Source organism: Scyliorhinus torazame, chromosome 3 (genome assembly GCF_047496885.1).
Source record: "Scyliorhinus torazame isolate Kashiwa2021f chromosome 3, sScyTor2.1, whole genome shotgun sequence".
NCBI lineage: Eukaryota > Metazoa > Chordata > Chondrichthyes > Carcharhiniformes > Scyliorhinidae > Scyliorhinus > Scyliorhinus torazame.
The window spans coordinates 151,930,919-151,947,184 of NC_092709.1; the positions used below are offsets into that span (position 1 = coordinate 151,930,919).

Consider the following 16,266-nt stretch of genomic DNA (forward strand, 5'->3'; position numbering starts at 1 on the left):
CTTGTTTTTTGAAGAATAAAGTGATTAAGGGTTATGGTGTTCGGGCCGGAAAGTGGAGCTGAGTCCACAAAAGATCAGCCATGATCTCATTGAATGGTGGAGCAGGCTCGAGGGGCCAGATGGCCTACTCCTGCTCCTAGTTCTTATGTTCCTATATTCCTTCAATCGCACAAAACAACAAAATATCCCAGAGTATTCTGAATAACATACACCAGATTCACGCCTTGGTTTTGTTTGAAGGGGAAGGGAGGCCGGTTGTCAGCTTCTGACTAGAAAGTTGACTCTATCTTGATTCATATAGTCTTGGTTCTAACTGAGAGTTGCCTTTTCACAGCCGGTTCTTTACATCTTTCTTGTTAGTCATGGTCACTCCACCCATCCACAGTTTCACCAGAAGACCTGCTCTCACAATCCCCCTTCCTTTGAAACTAGTTGCAGACAAAACTCAACAAAGAGGGTATTTGACCCTCAAGATGAAAAGCTTGGATCCAACTTGAGTGAAGAGGGGGTTTTGGTGCAATAAGCCAGGTTTGTTCTGCATTGTTGGCAGTAATGGAAGAGTAAAATGTTAAGAAACTCAAGCACTTACTTCGGAGGTCAGAAACTCCAGTTCCCAGCAAGCCTTCTGCCCATGAGCCAGCCGGGAAGTTGCCACACATGTGAGGTTCATATATTTTACATTCTTCAGGCCGGGAACCAGCCTTGCGCAGAAGGAAAGCAGTGAAACTGTGTGCGACTACAGGTCAGGTGACCTGAGCCAGAGAGCCATTACTTAAGAATGTATCCTGAAGAGCAGGAAGGGGACAGGGAAAGGTCCCCCAAAAATGTCCCAGGTGTGACAAAGACAGGGAAAAAAGAGGTCTCAGAAGCCAAGTGTAAAGAAATGAGCAGAGCAATAGGATGCTGGTTAAGAAGTTAGCTGGATGGAGCATATTTAGACCATAAGACCATAAGATATAGGAGCAGAATTAGGCCACTCGGCCCATCGAGTCTGCTCTGCCATTCAATCATGAACCTATCTATCTCTGTCTTAAAGACACTCAGTGATTTGGCCTCCACAGCCTTCTGCAGCAATGAGTGCCACAGATTCACCACCTTCTGGCTGGAGAAATTCCTCCTCATCACTGTTTTAAAGGATCGTCCCTTTAATCTGAGATGGTGTCCTCTGGTTCTAGTTTTTCCTAGAAGTGGAAACACCCTCTCCACGAACGCTCTATCCAAGCCTCGCAGTATCCTGAAGTTTCAATAAGATACCCCCTCATCCTTCTAAACTCCAACGAGTACAGACGCAGAGTCCTCAACCATTCCTCATACGACAAGCTCTTCATTCCAGGGCTCATTCTTGTAAAGGGCAGCACGGTAGCATTGTGGATAGCACAATTGCTTCACAGCTCCAGGGTCCTAGGTTCCATTCCGGCTTGGGTCACTGTCTGTACGGAGTCTGCACATCCTCCCCGTGTGTGCGTGGGTTTCCTCCGGGTGCTCCGGTTTCCTCCCACAGTCCAAAGATGTGCAGGTTAGGTGGACTGGCCATGATAAATTGTCCTTAGTATCCAAAATTGCCCTTAGTGTTGGGTGGGGTTGCTGGGTTGTGGGGATAGGGTGGAGGAGTGGACCTTGGGTAGGGCGCTCTTTCCAAGAGCCGGTGCAGACTCGATGGGCCGAATGGCCTCCTTCTGCACTGTAAAGCCTATGATAAATCTCCTCTGGATCCTTTCCAAGGCCAGCACATCTTTCCTTAGATACAGGGCCCAAAACTGCTCACAATACTCCAAATGGGGTCTGACCAGAGCCTTATACAGCTTTTGAAGGAAAGAAAGCTTGAGAGAAATCCTGCAGGGTTAGAGGAGGCAGACAAAGGTTGGTGAAGCCTTACTGTAGGATTTTTGGTGCAGCGATGTTTTGCTTTGCACAGCTGAAGATCTAAAATTGTGCTTGGAATGTGAAGCTTGAGTGTTATAGGAGATCCAGGGGAAACAAAGAATGTAATCTTGGAAGTTGGAGTCTGAAACCCTGGAGATGGATCCTTTTTGAAGCTGTCCAAGTGGGAGTAATGTTTGAAGAGAATGCCAAGGCAAGATCTTCAAATGTGGAGATGGAAACCTTGTGATAAAAACAAAGTTTCCATGAGATTCGTCAGCTGACAATGTGACAAATGTTTGTGTGGACCACTGAGAGATTCATGGAATCTGCTTTGGTCACATCTGTAGTTTACATTGGCATGTGGTGTGTATGACCACAGTTTGTCTATTAATTCACATGTACCACATATTTGCTCTGAATATTAGAGTATAAATTAGATATTGTAAATTGTTTTTATCTGTCTGATTTTTTTTGTGTTGTAAATATATTGGGCGGGATTCTCCGGTCTCCGATGCCGAAATCCACGTTGGCGCCAAAATCGGGGACAGCGCCACATTTGCGATGCTCCGCCCTTTCCAAAGCAGCATACTCTAGGAGTACGCCACACGTCGTCGGGACGGCCTCAGGATGTTTCCTGAGGCCCTCCCCCCCGATGCTCTGCCCCCGATGGCATCGGTCGTGAGTGGTATTTTCTTTCGGGACTAAGTCGGGCGGGGAGCCAACCCGCGGGCAAGGGGGGCTTTGATAGGGTTGGGGGTACTGGTGGGGGTGGTCCAGGGGTGACGAGCCTGCCCAAAGGGGGTCACTATTTGGCCAGGCCGGGTCCACACATCCGGCGCCATGTTGTAAGGCGCGGCCCCTGCAGGCCGCCGTCGTGCGCATCCGCGGCCGCGGACCCGGCAATTCTCTGGCCGTACCCACAGCTACAGCCGGGTGCATGCCTGCTAACCCCTCACCAGACAGGGGGATCGGTGGCCGTTTTGCACCGTTATTTCGGTCGGAAAACACCACTGTTCCCACGCCGACGTCATCACTTAGTCTCAGAATCAGAGAATCCAGCCCCCTGTTTGCATAAAGGAATAGTGAATATTTGAATAATCTTTTTGTGTTGGCATTAAGACCATTCTAACTTTTTTGTCTGATGTAATATAGCGAATTTTACTTCTTTAATAAACATGGGCGAAATTCTCTGGAAACGGCGCGATGTCCGCCGACTGGCGCCCAAAACGGCGCCAATCAGATGGGCATCGCGCTGCCCCAAAGGTGCGGAATGCTCCGCATCGTTGGGGGCCGAGCCCCAAAATTGAGGGGCTAGGCCGGCGCCGGAGGAATTTCCGCCCCGCCAGCTGGCGGAAACGGTCTTTGTTGCCCCGCCAGCTGGCACGGAAATGACATCTCCGGGCGGCGCATGCGCGGGAGCATCAGCGGCCGCTGACAGTTTCCCACGCATGCGCAGTGGAGGGAGTCTCTTCCGCCTCCGCCATGGTGGAGACCGTGGCGGAGGCGGAAGGGAAAGAGTGCCCCCACGTCACAGGCCCGCCCGTGGATCGGTGGGCCCTGATCGCGGGCCAGGCCACCGTGGGGGCACCCCACCGGATCCCGCCCAGGCCGCCTTGTCCCGCCGTTCAAAAGGTGGTTTAATCCACGCCGGCGGGACAGGCAATTTATCGGCGGGACTTCGGCCCATTGGGGCCGGAGAATCCAGCGGGGGGGCCCGCCAACTGGCGCGGCCCGATTCCCGCCCCCGCCGAATATCTGGTGCCGGAGACTTCGGCAACCGGCGGGGGCGGGATTCACGCCAGCCCCCGGCGATTCTCTGACCCGGCGTGAATCCCACCTCCGCCGGTTGCCGAAGTCTCCGGCACCGGATATTCGGCGGGGGCAGGAATCGGGCCGCGCCGGTTGGCGGGCCCCCCCGCTGGATTCTCCGGCCCCGATGGGCTGAAGTCCCGCCGATAAATTGCCTGTCCCGCCGTCGTGGAGTAAACCACCTTTTGAACGGCGGGACAAGGCGGCCTGGGCGGGCTCCGGGGCCCTGGGGGGTGCGTGTGGCGATCTGGCCCCGGGGGGGTGATCCCCACGGTGGCCTGGCCCGCGACAGGGCCCACCGATCCGCGGGCGGGCCTGTGACGTGGGGGCAATCTTTCCCTTCCGCCTCCGCCACGGTCTCCACCATGGCGGAGGCGGAAGAGACTCCCTCCACTGCGCATGCGTGGGAAACTGTCAGCGGCCGCTGATGCTCCCGCGCATGCGCCGCCCGGAGATGTCATTTCCGCGCCAGCTGGCGGGGCAACAAAGGCCGTTTCCGCCAGCTGGCGGGGCGGAAATTCCTCCGGCGCCGGCCTAGCCCCTCAATGTTGGGGCTCGGCCCCCAACGATGCGGAGCATTCCGCACCTTTGGGGCGGCGCGTTGCCCGTCTGATTGGCGCCGTTTTGGGCACCAGTCGGCGGACATCGCGCCGTTTCCGGAGAATTTCGCCCCATGTCTTTTTTAAAGCCCATCAGCAAACTCCGGTGAATTTGATCACTAACTTTCTTCCATGATTTCTAAACAAAGTTAGGGGATGGGATTCTCCATTAGCCGAAGCCGAAATCAGGAAAAGCAATTGGGCGGAGAATCGGTTCTGACGCCAAGATCGTGGCAGGTGCCGTTTGGATGCCAAATCCCAATGCTCCAGCACCAAGACAGCTGCATCAATGCATTCCGGAATGCACATACAGTAGGCACCGTTTGCATATTATGAGCGGGCCCGACCCGGTATTCTCCGGGGCCTCCGTGATTCTCCACCTCCGACGGGCCCAGAGCCGGACAGCGTGGTTCATTTGTGCTTTTAAAAATCAGGAAACCGGCGTGGCAGCTGCTGAGGGAGAAAGAGGGGGTACGGAAAGTGTCCAACATCGCCATGGTGTGCTGACAATTGTGCCGCTGGCCGGGAGGCTTTTGCCAGGGCTGGGTGAATAGCGGGTGGGGGGGGTGAGGGGTGGCCAGGAGGTCGTGAGTGGGGCCAGGGTGGATGGGAACAGAACACCATTGACCCAGCCGGCAAGGCAGCCATGCAGCTGGGCACACCGCTAACAGCCCACTTTGAACTTAGTGCCATGGGTCGTATAGGTGCCCCCCCACCCCCCCAGTCGACCCATCAGCTGAATGGGCACACTCCAACCCAACCAGTGCCATCTTGTTGGCTGGGATAAGTGTGTGCGAGGAGTGTAATGTGTATGTGCAGCTGCAGCTCGTCAGCCTCCTGAGTGTCATTCACGGACCCGGCGAAATCCACACCATTTTCCGTTGGAATCGATTGTGTTCCATGCAGCATCAGTGCACTCTCAAGTTTGCCCTTGATCGGCTGGTTGAATGACTGCCTGAGTTTAGTTTGCCTGCCTTCCCCGTGTCTGCGTGGGTTTCCTCCCGATGCTCCAGTTTCCTCCCATAATCCAAAGATGTGCAAGTTAGGTGGCTTGGTCATGCTAAAATTGACCCTTAGTGCCCAAAAATAAGATTGAGTGAGGTTGTGGGGACAGGGCGGCGGGGGAGGGGGTGCCTGGGTGTAAGCGCTCTTTCAGAGGATCAGTACAGACTCAATGTGCCAAATGACCTCCTTCTGCACTGTAGGGATTCTATAGTTTTATGGTTTCTTTCTTGACTTTGCATCCATCCTGGCCCTGGGGCTAAAGTTGGGCCTCATGATTTTTGAATGAGACCATACACACATTTTTAAAAAATAATTATTTTATTTTAAATCAATGTGGATGCAATTCTGTTTTTAAAAAAAAAGTTTGCTGTTTCTGAAATGGAACAAAATTAATTTTCTTCGGGGAACATGTAGAGGTTCTGCCACAGATTCTAGTGGACCCAGTGAACCATTGATAAACATCTGCTCTTGAGATGTTCAGTCAAGTCCAAATACAACCAAGCATATCCCACATAGCTACTGTTATCTAGAAGTACCATACTTGCTTGACCAGAAAAGGAAAGAAATAAGAGTTCACTTAAAGAAAAACAACCAAAATAACAAGATTGATAATCTAACTTATTTTTAAGAAAAGGAAATGACTCCATAGGAAGTGCCAGTGGAGTGTGGTGAGGTGGAACATTAGCAACGCCTTTTCTTTAGAGCCTTTGAAACTTGTTACTTTAGCTGAACTGTACTACGGATCACAATGACAGTAAAAGTTTCAAGTATCCAGCTCATAACCTGGCTTTCTACTGTTACTGGTAAGTAATACAGAAAACAAAATTTGGAATTAATGGATGTTCCTCGAATTGGAGATGAGTTGAAAATGGTCAGCATTGGATTCACTTTTGCTATCAATGTCTGTAGATTATTTGGACTTGAGCATACAGCCACAATAAGGAAGTTTGCAAAAATTATCAATGTCTATTGTGAAAAATGGGTTCTAATAGTTATTTCAGAACTGTTTTCAAAGATTCCAAGACTGAATTTTATTACTAATATATGGTATTTTCAGCTGTTACTTTATAATCATGTGTTCTGGTTATTGTAAGAGATGCATGTGTTACAGAAGCATTTTTCAAATTTGTCTCTCACTGTCAGCACTTTCAGGGTTATTGTATGCAACATGTGCTTAATATATACTCCTCTCCCAAAATCTTCAGCACATGTCTTAAATCCAGTATCATCAGAGCATCTCTTCCTCACAACACCAAAGTGAATTACTCTGTTTCTCGTGCCAGCCATCCTTATGCCCCCTCTGAATGATATTGGCACTTACTGCTGAACTGTATGCAAATCTATATCGTGGAGACATATCAATTCAGTTAATGGTTGAGAATGCTCAGATCTCTTTATGTAGGTCCCTTGCCATACTAAGAACAGAGATGAAAGGACATTCTTACTTATAGAGCCATTTAGTCCCCTATGTGCTGCTGAACTTGACTGAAGCAAGAATTGACCCTGTTAACAACAACAAAAACCGGTCTGTAACTCCAAAAACTAAGATAATTTGATTTGTAAAAGCATACAAAAAAAATCTCTTCTGATTGCGAACTTCCGAGAAGAAATTTGTGAATAAAGTCCCCGAAAGTGTGTTGCATTTTCTGATTATGGAGTGATTAGACGGTGCAAAGCATCTGCCGATGTGTGTCGGGACCCTGTGAAAGTCCTCATGCGTGGACCTACCTGGGAATTGCCAGGAAACTTTCAACAACTGATGGACAATTTGCCTGCACCCATAAATGTCTCTAGCTATGATTTAAAATCGGAAACTTGGTACTGTTCCACATGGCTTGCCCATGTTACCCAGTTATAGTTTTTTTAAAAAAAAATGTTTTTATTCTCCATTTTCACATTTTCCTTCAAATTTTACACCCCACCCACAAACAGTAAACGGTAACAAATACAAAATCAATCCCCTTAACAGTACCAACAATCCCATCCTCCCACCACCCCAAACAACGGCCCACCTGTCAATATATGCATCCAATAAAACAAACCCTCCCACGGTGGCAACAAAAAACAAAGGAGAAAAAGGAAAAAGGAGTCCGGGACCGCCCATGGTCACCATTGACCTATAGAGTCCACACCCCCTCCCCCCCCCACCTCCACTCAACGCCATCCAATCTCTGAAAGAGTACCGTACATGATACCCAAGAGTTGTACACCCCCCCCCCCCCCCTCAGTCTCCAACTCCTCCCGTCCACTGCCTCTTGTAAAACTCCTCCCCCAACCTCGGTTCCTTCCCCCCAACTTTCCACCCCGGCTAGACCACTCGGACCCTGTTCTGCCAGGCTCCGATGGCCGCAGCCCCTCCCCCCACCTCACTCCCGTTCACTGGCCAGCACAAACCGGCCAGCGTGGAGGCCCCCGCCCGGGTCCCTTTCCCCCTTGCCCGGCCCTGGGAAAGCCCAGAAATCCCCTTTTAGCACACAAACCCCGCATATCCACCTACGCCCCAAAGAGCCCTCATTTCGAGTGAAAGTCCCATCACTTCCCTTGTCCAAATATATACAACATTGGCTCCTTTAGCCCATGCACCCACACGCAGTGAAACAAAAAAAGAAGAAAATACAGTCAGTCATGAGGTCACATTGGCACATGGCCATTTCTCAATTTCTCATTTCTGCCACAGTCCTTCTGCCTTTGCAAACTCCTCCGCTGCTTCCGCCGTTCCAAAATAAAAGTCCCTGAACTTGTAAGTCACCCTCAGCTTCGCTGGATATACAATGCTGCACTGCACCTTGCTAATGTACAGTGCCCTCTTCACCCGGTTGAAGGCAGCCCACCTCCTCGCCAGCTCCACCGTAAAGTCCTGGTACACACATATACCAGCTCCAGCCCACTGCACCACCCGCTTCTGCTTGGCCCAGCTCAGGACCTTCTCCTTCACACTGTACCTACGGAAGCACAGAGTCACTACCCTTGGGGGCTCACTTGCCATTGGGACAGGCCTCCACGACCGATGAGCCTGATCCAGTTCATATCGAGAGGGATCCTCCCCCTCCTCCAATAGTTTCGCCGGCTTCGCGGCAAAATACTCAATCGGCCTCGGTCCTTCAACTCCTTTGGGCAGCCCCACAATCCTCAAATTCTGTCGCCTGGATCTGTTTTCCAGATCTTCCATTTTTCCTCGCAGATCCTTGTTAATGTCCACCACCTTCCGCATCCGCTTCCCCATCGAGGCAAGTTGATCACCGTGCTGCAATAATGTCTCCTTCACTTCCTTCAGCGCCTCCCCTTGCTCTCGCACCTCCGCCACTGCGCTCGCCACCGCCGTCATCATCGGGGAAATTGCCTCCTCCACCAGCGTACTCAAAACCTCTCTCATCTCCTTCCTCATTGTCTCCATGTATCTTGTAAACTGCCTTTCAAATTCCGCAGCCATCACCTTCGTCATTTCTTCAGCCGTAAGCAATGCGGCCTCCACTGGTGCTCCAGCCTCCATTTTCCTTGGTGACCCCGCGGTGACCTTTCCACTCCCCGATGGACTTTCAGCTGTTTTCTTTACGGATGATTTTTTGCTTACCCTCGACATTTTTCTTCACTGTGCCTTCACTGTTTCTTCCTGCTTTTGCCACCTCTGTGGACCCTGGGACCGGGCTTAAAGCCCCGAAAATGCCGTTCTCAAACGGGAGCCCTCCATTGTGCGGCCGCCTCCCGCCCGCCGTCACCGGAAGTCTTACCCAGTTATAGTTGCCATAGTTACCCAGGAAATGGTAACAGCTGGGTAACTAAACAACTGATCCCTCCAACAACCCCCGATCACCTCCTGGCCACTTGACTACCCTCCCAACTTGACTATTCTTGACCACCCAACTACCGGCACAGGTGGCACAATGGTTAGCACTGCTGCCTCACAGCGCCAGGGATTCTGGTTCAATTCTGGCCTTGGGTGACTGTGCGGAGTCTGCACATTCTCCCTGTGTCTGCATGGATTTCCTCCGGGTGCTCCGGTTTTCTCCCACAGTCCAAAAGATGTGCAAGTTAGATGGATTAGTCATGCTAAATTGCCCCTTGGTGTCCAGAATATTAGGTGGGGTTACTGGGTTATGGGGTTTGGGTCGAGTCTAGGGCCTAGGGAGGGTCATAGAATTTACAGTGCAGAAGGAAGCCATTTGGCCCATCGAGTCTGCACCGGCCCTTGGAAAGAGCACCCTACTTGAGCCCTATCCCCGTAACCCCACCTAACCTTTTTGGACACTAAAGGGCAATTTAGCATGGTTAATCCACCTAACCTGTACATCTTTGGACTGTGGGAGGAAACCGGAGGAAACCCACGCAGACACGGGGAGAAAGTGCAAACTCCGCACAGTGAACCAAGGCCGGAATTGAACCAGGGTCCCTGGAGCTGTGAGGCAGCTGTGCTAACCACTATGCCGCCCATTTTGCTGCTTAGATTCCAGTTCGATATGCAAACTATTGCACTGACTAACCGAACCTAGGGATTAAGTAACAATTGAGCTTAATGGTCATAAAAGGGATGTAGTTCTCAGTAGAATAATATTGCACTAGTCATTTGCATACTTTTTCTTCAAATCTTCGATTAAATTATTAAAGTGGATGCCGTCACAATTTAAACATGTTTTAAAGTTACTTGCAAGACGTACAGGCATTAGAATCATCAGTTAATCAGCAGCATGAGAAAACCTGAACCATTTTTGTTAAACTAAAAGTTTTTGTTTTAATGGAAATAAAATGCTGGAAATCCTCAGCCGATCCAGCAGCACTTGTGGAGAGAGTGCGGATGAAAGGTTACAACCTGAAACAGCTGTTTCTCTCATCCAGATGCTTCCAGACCTGCCGAACATTTCCACCGCTTTCTTTTTATTTCAGATTTCCAGCATCTGCAATATTTTGCATGAGTTTCATTTTAATGCGTTATTTGTGCTCCAATTTATGGCGGATTTGTGGGATGCCCATATACATACACACACTACTACTCCTCCTCACTGGCCCAGCATCACTCACTGCTGTCATCCCTCATAACATCTGTCCTTCAATCGCTCCTCCCCTTCATCCCATCTCCTTTCATTCTTTCCTCCCCCCACCCCCCGCATTTGCTAAAATGCCGTTCAGCTCCAACATCTTCCAGCTCTGGTGAAAGGTCAGCGACCCGAAATGTTTCTCTCTGCACAGGTGCTGCCTAACCTGCTGAGCGTTTCCAGCATTTTCTGTTTTTACTTCAGATTTTCAGCCTCCGCAGCATTTTGTTTTCGCAACTTATAAATAAGTTGGGTTTCCTGGAGAACACCTTCGGCCTTGTCCGTGATCTAAGCACTTCCGCTGGTGGGGACCTGCTGCGTCCTCTTTCCATGAGTCAGTGTACACTCGATGGGCTGAATGGCCACCTTCTGCACTGTAGAAATTCTGTGAGATTCTACCCACGACCACCCAACTGACTCCTGACCCAACCTGACTCCACTACCCTAAACAATCTCACTGTACCCTGACCCAATCCAACTACTCGTTTACCTGCCTCTCACAAACCTCATCCGCTTACCACCACACCCATGTACCCATGTACCCACCTACCCAATTTGGCGATTATTGCCGTTGCTCAGAAAATCTGAACCCCTGTTTTCTTTGTTTCAATCCCCACAGAGATCGATAACATTAAAAAAAAAAAATTCCCCACACACTATGGAAATAACTGAAGGACAGCACTTCATTTTATAAGGCTTTTATTGTAACAAACTAAAATCAAAACAGATCAAACATTAATTAACATGTAATTGATGCATCAAATTAAATAAAATGGCACGTTACACATTAACAAACAAATGCACCAGAAATATGTCTTACAAAATGTTTTTACTCTATGCCATACTTCTGGTAGGTGGGTAACAATAAAAGGACAATCTCAAAGTCACTCCTAGCTTTCGATCAAAGGGTCACCATGCCCCAACATGCTCGGTCAAAATGTTCTAAGAATTCCTTGACTATTGTTTCACACAGCCTGAGTTTTCTAGATTCGATCATCACCAGCAAGAACACCTCAATGAAACCTCTAATTCCTCAGGTCCTGACAGTCTTGATGATGCAGAATTCCAGAGATTCATGGCTGAATATTCAGGATGTGCCCCCGCCTCTGAAGAGTCCACATATAACACACCACTGCCAACTCCAAGAGCCCTGCTGCCATTTTATATTCTAATGAGCATTGATTGGAGGAATGCCGATTGAAGAGTTGCTGACCTATCAGATTGGCCAGCAGCCCTTCATTCCCTCCAGAAACAGCATCGCAGTGGCTGGAAGAGGCACTACAGAAAATGTCCTGAGCCTAAATCCCGGGAACCAGAGGCCCAGCTAAGTGTCAGGGATCACAGAGCCAGGAGGGTAAGGAAAGCCTGATGGTCATGAAAAGAGTGATCATGGTTTCGGGGGAAAGGCCAGAGAAAAGAGGGAGGTCCTGGGGTCACTGCTACACTCTGTCTTCTATGGCCAAGCCAGTTCTGGATCCATCTAGCTAGTTCACCCCGACTCCATGTGATCTAATCTTTTGCACCAGCCTGCCATGAGGGACCTTATCAAATGCTTGACTAAAGTCCATGTGGACAACACCAACAACCCTTCCCTCGTCGATTATTTTTGTCACCTCCTTGCGGTGAACGTATTGTCCTAACCATTCACAACTGTATTACATTGTATCACGCTGTTGCCCATGTGGGCTCCACCTATGGACCATTGTACTGTACTACACGGAATGCATCATGTTGGTGCCCTTGTGGGCTCTGCCCCTGGGTCCACCCCCTTGAGGGGAGGTATAAAGAGCAGCTGCCCTGTAGGCAGCTCTCACTAGCAGAGCAGTCGCCGGCAGGCACTGTTCTAATCGATTAAAGCCACTGTTCTCTTCAACTCTCTGTCTCGCATGAATTGATGGTCGCATCAATTTAATCGACTACAACATCGCTATGGAAGCAGCCCTCAAACATGACCGACTGGAACTTGACCAACAGGCCATGGAAGCCAAAGGGATTTTTTCACACTGGCTCCGATGTTTCGAGGCCTACCTCGCCACCTCCTCCTCGCCCTCCGTCACCGATGAACAAAAGCTGAGCCTCCTCCACGCCCAAGTGAGCCATCGAATCTCTGTACAACTCGAGGAAGCCTCCACATACGCAGACGCCCACGCGATGCTAAAGCGCCTATACGTGAGGCCGGTGAACGAAGTGTACGCGCGGCATCTCCTCACCACTCGCCGCCAACACCCCGGGGAATCACTGGAGGAGTACCTGCGTGACCTGAAAGTACAAAGAACAAAGAAATGTACAGCACAGGAACAGGCCCTTCGGCCCTCCAAGCCCGTGCCGACCATGCTGCCCGACTAAACTACAATCTTCTACACTTCCTGGGTCCTTATCCCTCTATTCCCATCCTATTCATGTATTTGTCAAGATGTCCCTTAAATGTCACTATCGTCCCTGCTTCCACCACCTCCTCCGGTAGCGAGTTCCAGGCACCCACTACCCTCTGCGTAAAAAACTTGCCTCGTACATCTACTCTAAACCTTGCCCCTCTCACCTTAAACCTATGCCCCCTAGTAATTGACCCCTCTACCCTGGGGAAAAGCCTATGACTATCCACTCTGTTTATGCCCCTCATAATTTTGTAGACCTCTATCAGGTCTCCCCTCAACCTCCTTCGTTCCAGTGAGAACAAACCGAGTTTATTCAACCGCTCCTCATAGCTAATGCCCTCCATACCAGGCAACATTCTGGTAAATCTCTTCTGCACCCTCTCTAAAGCCTCCACATCCTTCTGGTAGTGTGGCGACTAGAATTGAACACTATACTCCAAGTGTGGCCTAACTAAGGTTCTATACAGCTGCAACATGACTTGCCAATTGTTATACTCAATGCCCCGGCCAATGAAGGCAAGCATGCCGTATGCCTTCTTGACTACCTTCTCCACCTGTGTTGCCACTTTCAATGACCTGTGGACCTGTACTCCTAGATCTCTTTGACTTTCAATACTCTTGAGGGTTCTACCATTCACTATATATTCCCTACCTGCATTAGACCTTCCAAAATGCATTACCTCACATTTGTCCGGATTAAACTCCATCTGCCATCTCTCCGCCCAAGTCTCCAAACAATCTAAATCCTGCTGTATCCTCCGACAGTCCTCATCGCTATCCGCAATTCCACCAACCTTTGTGTCGTCTGCAAACTTACTAATCAGACCAGTTACATTTTCCTCCAAATCATTTATATATACTACAAAGAGCAAAGGTCCCAGCACTGATCCCTGTGGAACACCACTGGTCACAGCCGTCCAATTAGAAAAGTATCCTTCCATTGCTACTCTCTGCCCTCTATGGCCTAGTTCTGTATCCACCTTGCCAGCTCACCCCTGATCCCGTGTGACTTCACCTTTTGTACTAGTCTACCATGAGGGACCTTGTCAAAGGCCTTACTGAAGTCCATATAGACAACATCCACTGCCCTACCTGCATCAATCATCTGAGTGACCTCCTCGAAAAACTCTATCAAGTTAGTGAGACACGACCTCCCCTTCACAAAACCATGCTGCCTCTCACTAATACGTCCATTTGCTTCCAAATGGGAGTAGATCCTGTCTCGAAGAATTCTCTCCAGTAATTTCCCTACCACTGAAGTAAGGCTCACCGGCCTGTAGTTCCCGGGATTATCCTTGCTACCCTTCTTAAACAGAGGAACAACATTGACTATTCTCCAGTCCTCCGGGACATCCCCTGAAGACAGCGAGGATCCAAAGATTTCTGTCAAGGCCTCAGCAATTTCCTCTCCAGCCTCCTTCAGTATTCTGGGGTAGATCCCATCAGGCCCTGGGGACTTATCTACCTTAATATTTTTTAAGACACCCAACACCTCGTCTTTTTGGATCTCAATGTGACCCAGGCTATCTACACACCCTTCTCCAGACTCAACATCTACCAGTTTCTTCTCTTTGGTGAATACTGATGCAAAGTATTCATTTAGTACCTCGCCCATTTCCTCTGGCTCCACACATAGATTCCCTTGCCTATCCTTCAGTGGGCCAACCCTTTCCCTAGCTACCCTCTTGCTTTTTATGTACGTGTAAAAAGCCTTGCGATTTTCCTTAACCCTATTTGCCAATGACTTTTCGTGACCCCTTCTAGCCCTCCTGACTCCTTGCTTAAGTTCCTTCCTACTTTCCTTATGTTCCACGCAGGCTTCGTCTGTTCCCAGCCTTTTAGCCCTGACAAATGCCTCCTTTTTCTTTTTGACGAGGCCTACAATATCTCTCGTCATCCAAGGTTCCCGAAAATTGCCGTATTTATCCTTCTTCCTCTAAGGAACATGCCGGTCCTGAATTCCTTTCAACTGCCACTTGAAAGCCTCCCACATGTCAGATGTTGATTTGCCCTCAAACATCCGCCCCCAATCTATGTTCTTCAGTTCCCGCCTAATATTGTTATAATTAGCCTTCCCCCAATTTAGCACATTCATCCTAGGACCACTCTTATCCTTGTCCACCAATGCTTTAAAACTTACTGAATTGTGGTCACTGTTACCGAAATGCTCCCCTACTGAAACATCTACCACCTGGCCGGGCTCATTCCCCAATACCAGGTCCAGTACCGCCCCTTCCCTAGTTGGACTGTCTACATATTGTTTTAAGAAGCCCTCCTGGATGCTCCTTACAAACTCCGCCCCGTCTAAGCCCCTGGCACTAAGTGAGTCCCAGTCAATATTGGGGAAGTTGAAGTCTCCCATCACCACAACCCTGTTGTTTTTACTCTTTTCCAAAATCTGTCTACCTATCTGCTCCTCTATCTCCCGCTGGCTGTTGGGAGGCCTGTAGTAAACCCCCAACATTGTGACTGCACCCTTCTTATTCCTGATCTCTACCCATATAGCCTCACTGCCCTCTGAGGTGTCCTCCCGCAGTACAGCTGTGATATTCTCCCGAACCAGTAGCGCAACCCCGCCTCCCCTTTTACATCCCCCTCTATCCCGCCTGAAACATCTAAGTCCTGGAATGTTTAGCTGCCAATCCTGCCCTTCCCTCAACCAGGTCTCTGTAATGGCAACAACATCATAGTTCCAAGTACTAATCCAAGCTCTAAGTTCATCTGCCTTACCCGCAATACTTCTTGCATTAAAACATATGCACTTCAGGCCACCAGACCCGCTGTGTTCAGCAACTTCTCCCTGTCTACTCTGCCTCAGAGCCACACTGTCCCTATTCCCTAGTTCTCCCTCAATGCTCTCACCTTCTGACCTATTGCTCCCGTGCCCACCTCCCTGCCATACTAGTTTAAACCCTCCCATGTGACACTAGCAAACCTCGCGGCCAGGATATTTATGCCTCTCCGGTTTAGATGCAACCTGTCCTTCTTATACAGGTCACACCTGCCCCGGAAGAGCTCCCAGTGGTCCAGATAATGGAAACCCTCCCTCCTACACCAGCTGTTTAGCCACGTGTTTAGCTGCTCTATCTTCCTATTTCTAGCCTCACTGGCATGTGGCACAGGGAGTAATCCCGCGATTACAACCCTAGAGGTCCTGTCTTTTAACTTTCTGCCTAGCTCCCTGAACTCCTGCTGCAGGACCTCATGCCCCTTCCTGCCTATGTCGTTAGTACCAATATATACATCGACCTCTGCCTGTTTGCCCTCCCCCTTCAGGATACCCTCTACCCGTTCGGAGACATCCTGGACCCTGGCACCAGGGAGGCAACATACCATCCTGGAGTCTCTTTCACGTCCATAGAAGCGTCTATCTGTGGTCCTGACTATAGAGTCCCCTATTACTATTACTCTTCTGCGCTTTGACCCTCCCTTCTGAACATCAGAGCCAGCCGTGGTGCCACTGCTCTGGCTGCTGCTGTTTTCCCCTGATAGGCTATCCCCCCCGACAGTATCCAAAGGGGTATATCTGTTCGAGAGGGGGACAACCACAGGGGATTCCTGCACTGACTGCCTGCCCTTTCTGGTGGT

The 16,266-nt window shown here is 49.7% G+C and overlaps 1 protein-coding gene across 1 annotated transcript in view; it reads left to right on the forward strand.

Annotated features, from left to right (window-relative positions):
- Positions 1–5,949: 5,949 nt before the first annotated feature.
- Positions 5,950–16,266, forward strand: part of LOC140409540 (uncharacterized) — an 81,722-nt gene continuing 71,405 nt past the window's right edge. The window contains exon 1 of the mRNA XM_072497930.1: positions 5,950–6,079. Within this exon, the coding sequence (XP_072354031.1) occupies positions 6,025–6,079 (55 nt within the window). The 5' untranslated portion in view covers positions 5,950–6,024. The remainder of the gene's footprint in view (positions 6,080–16,266) is intronic.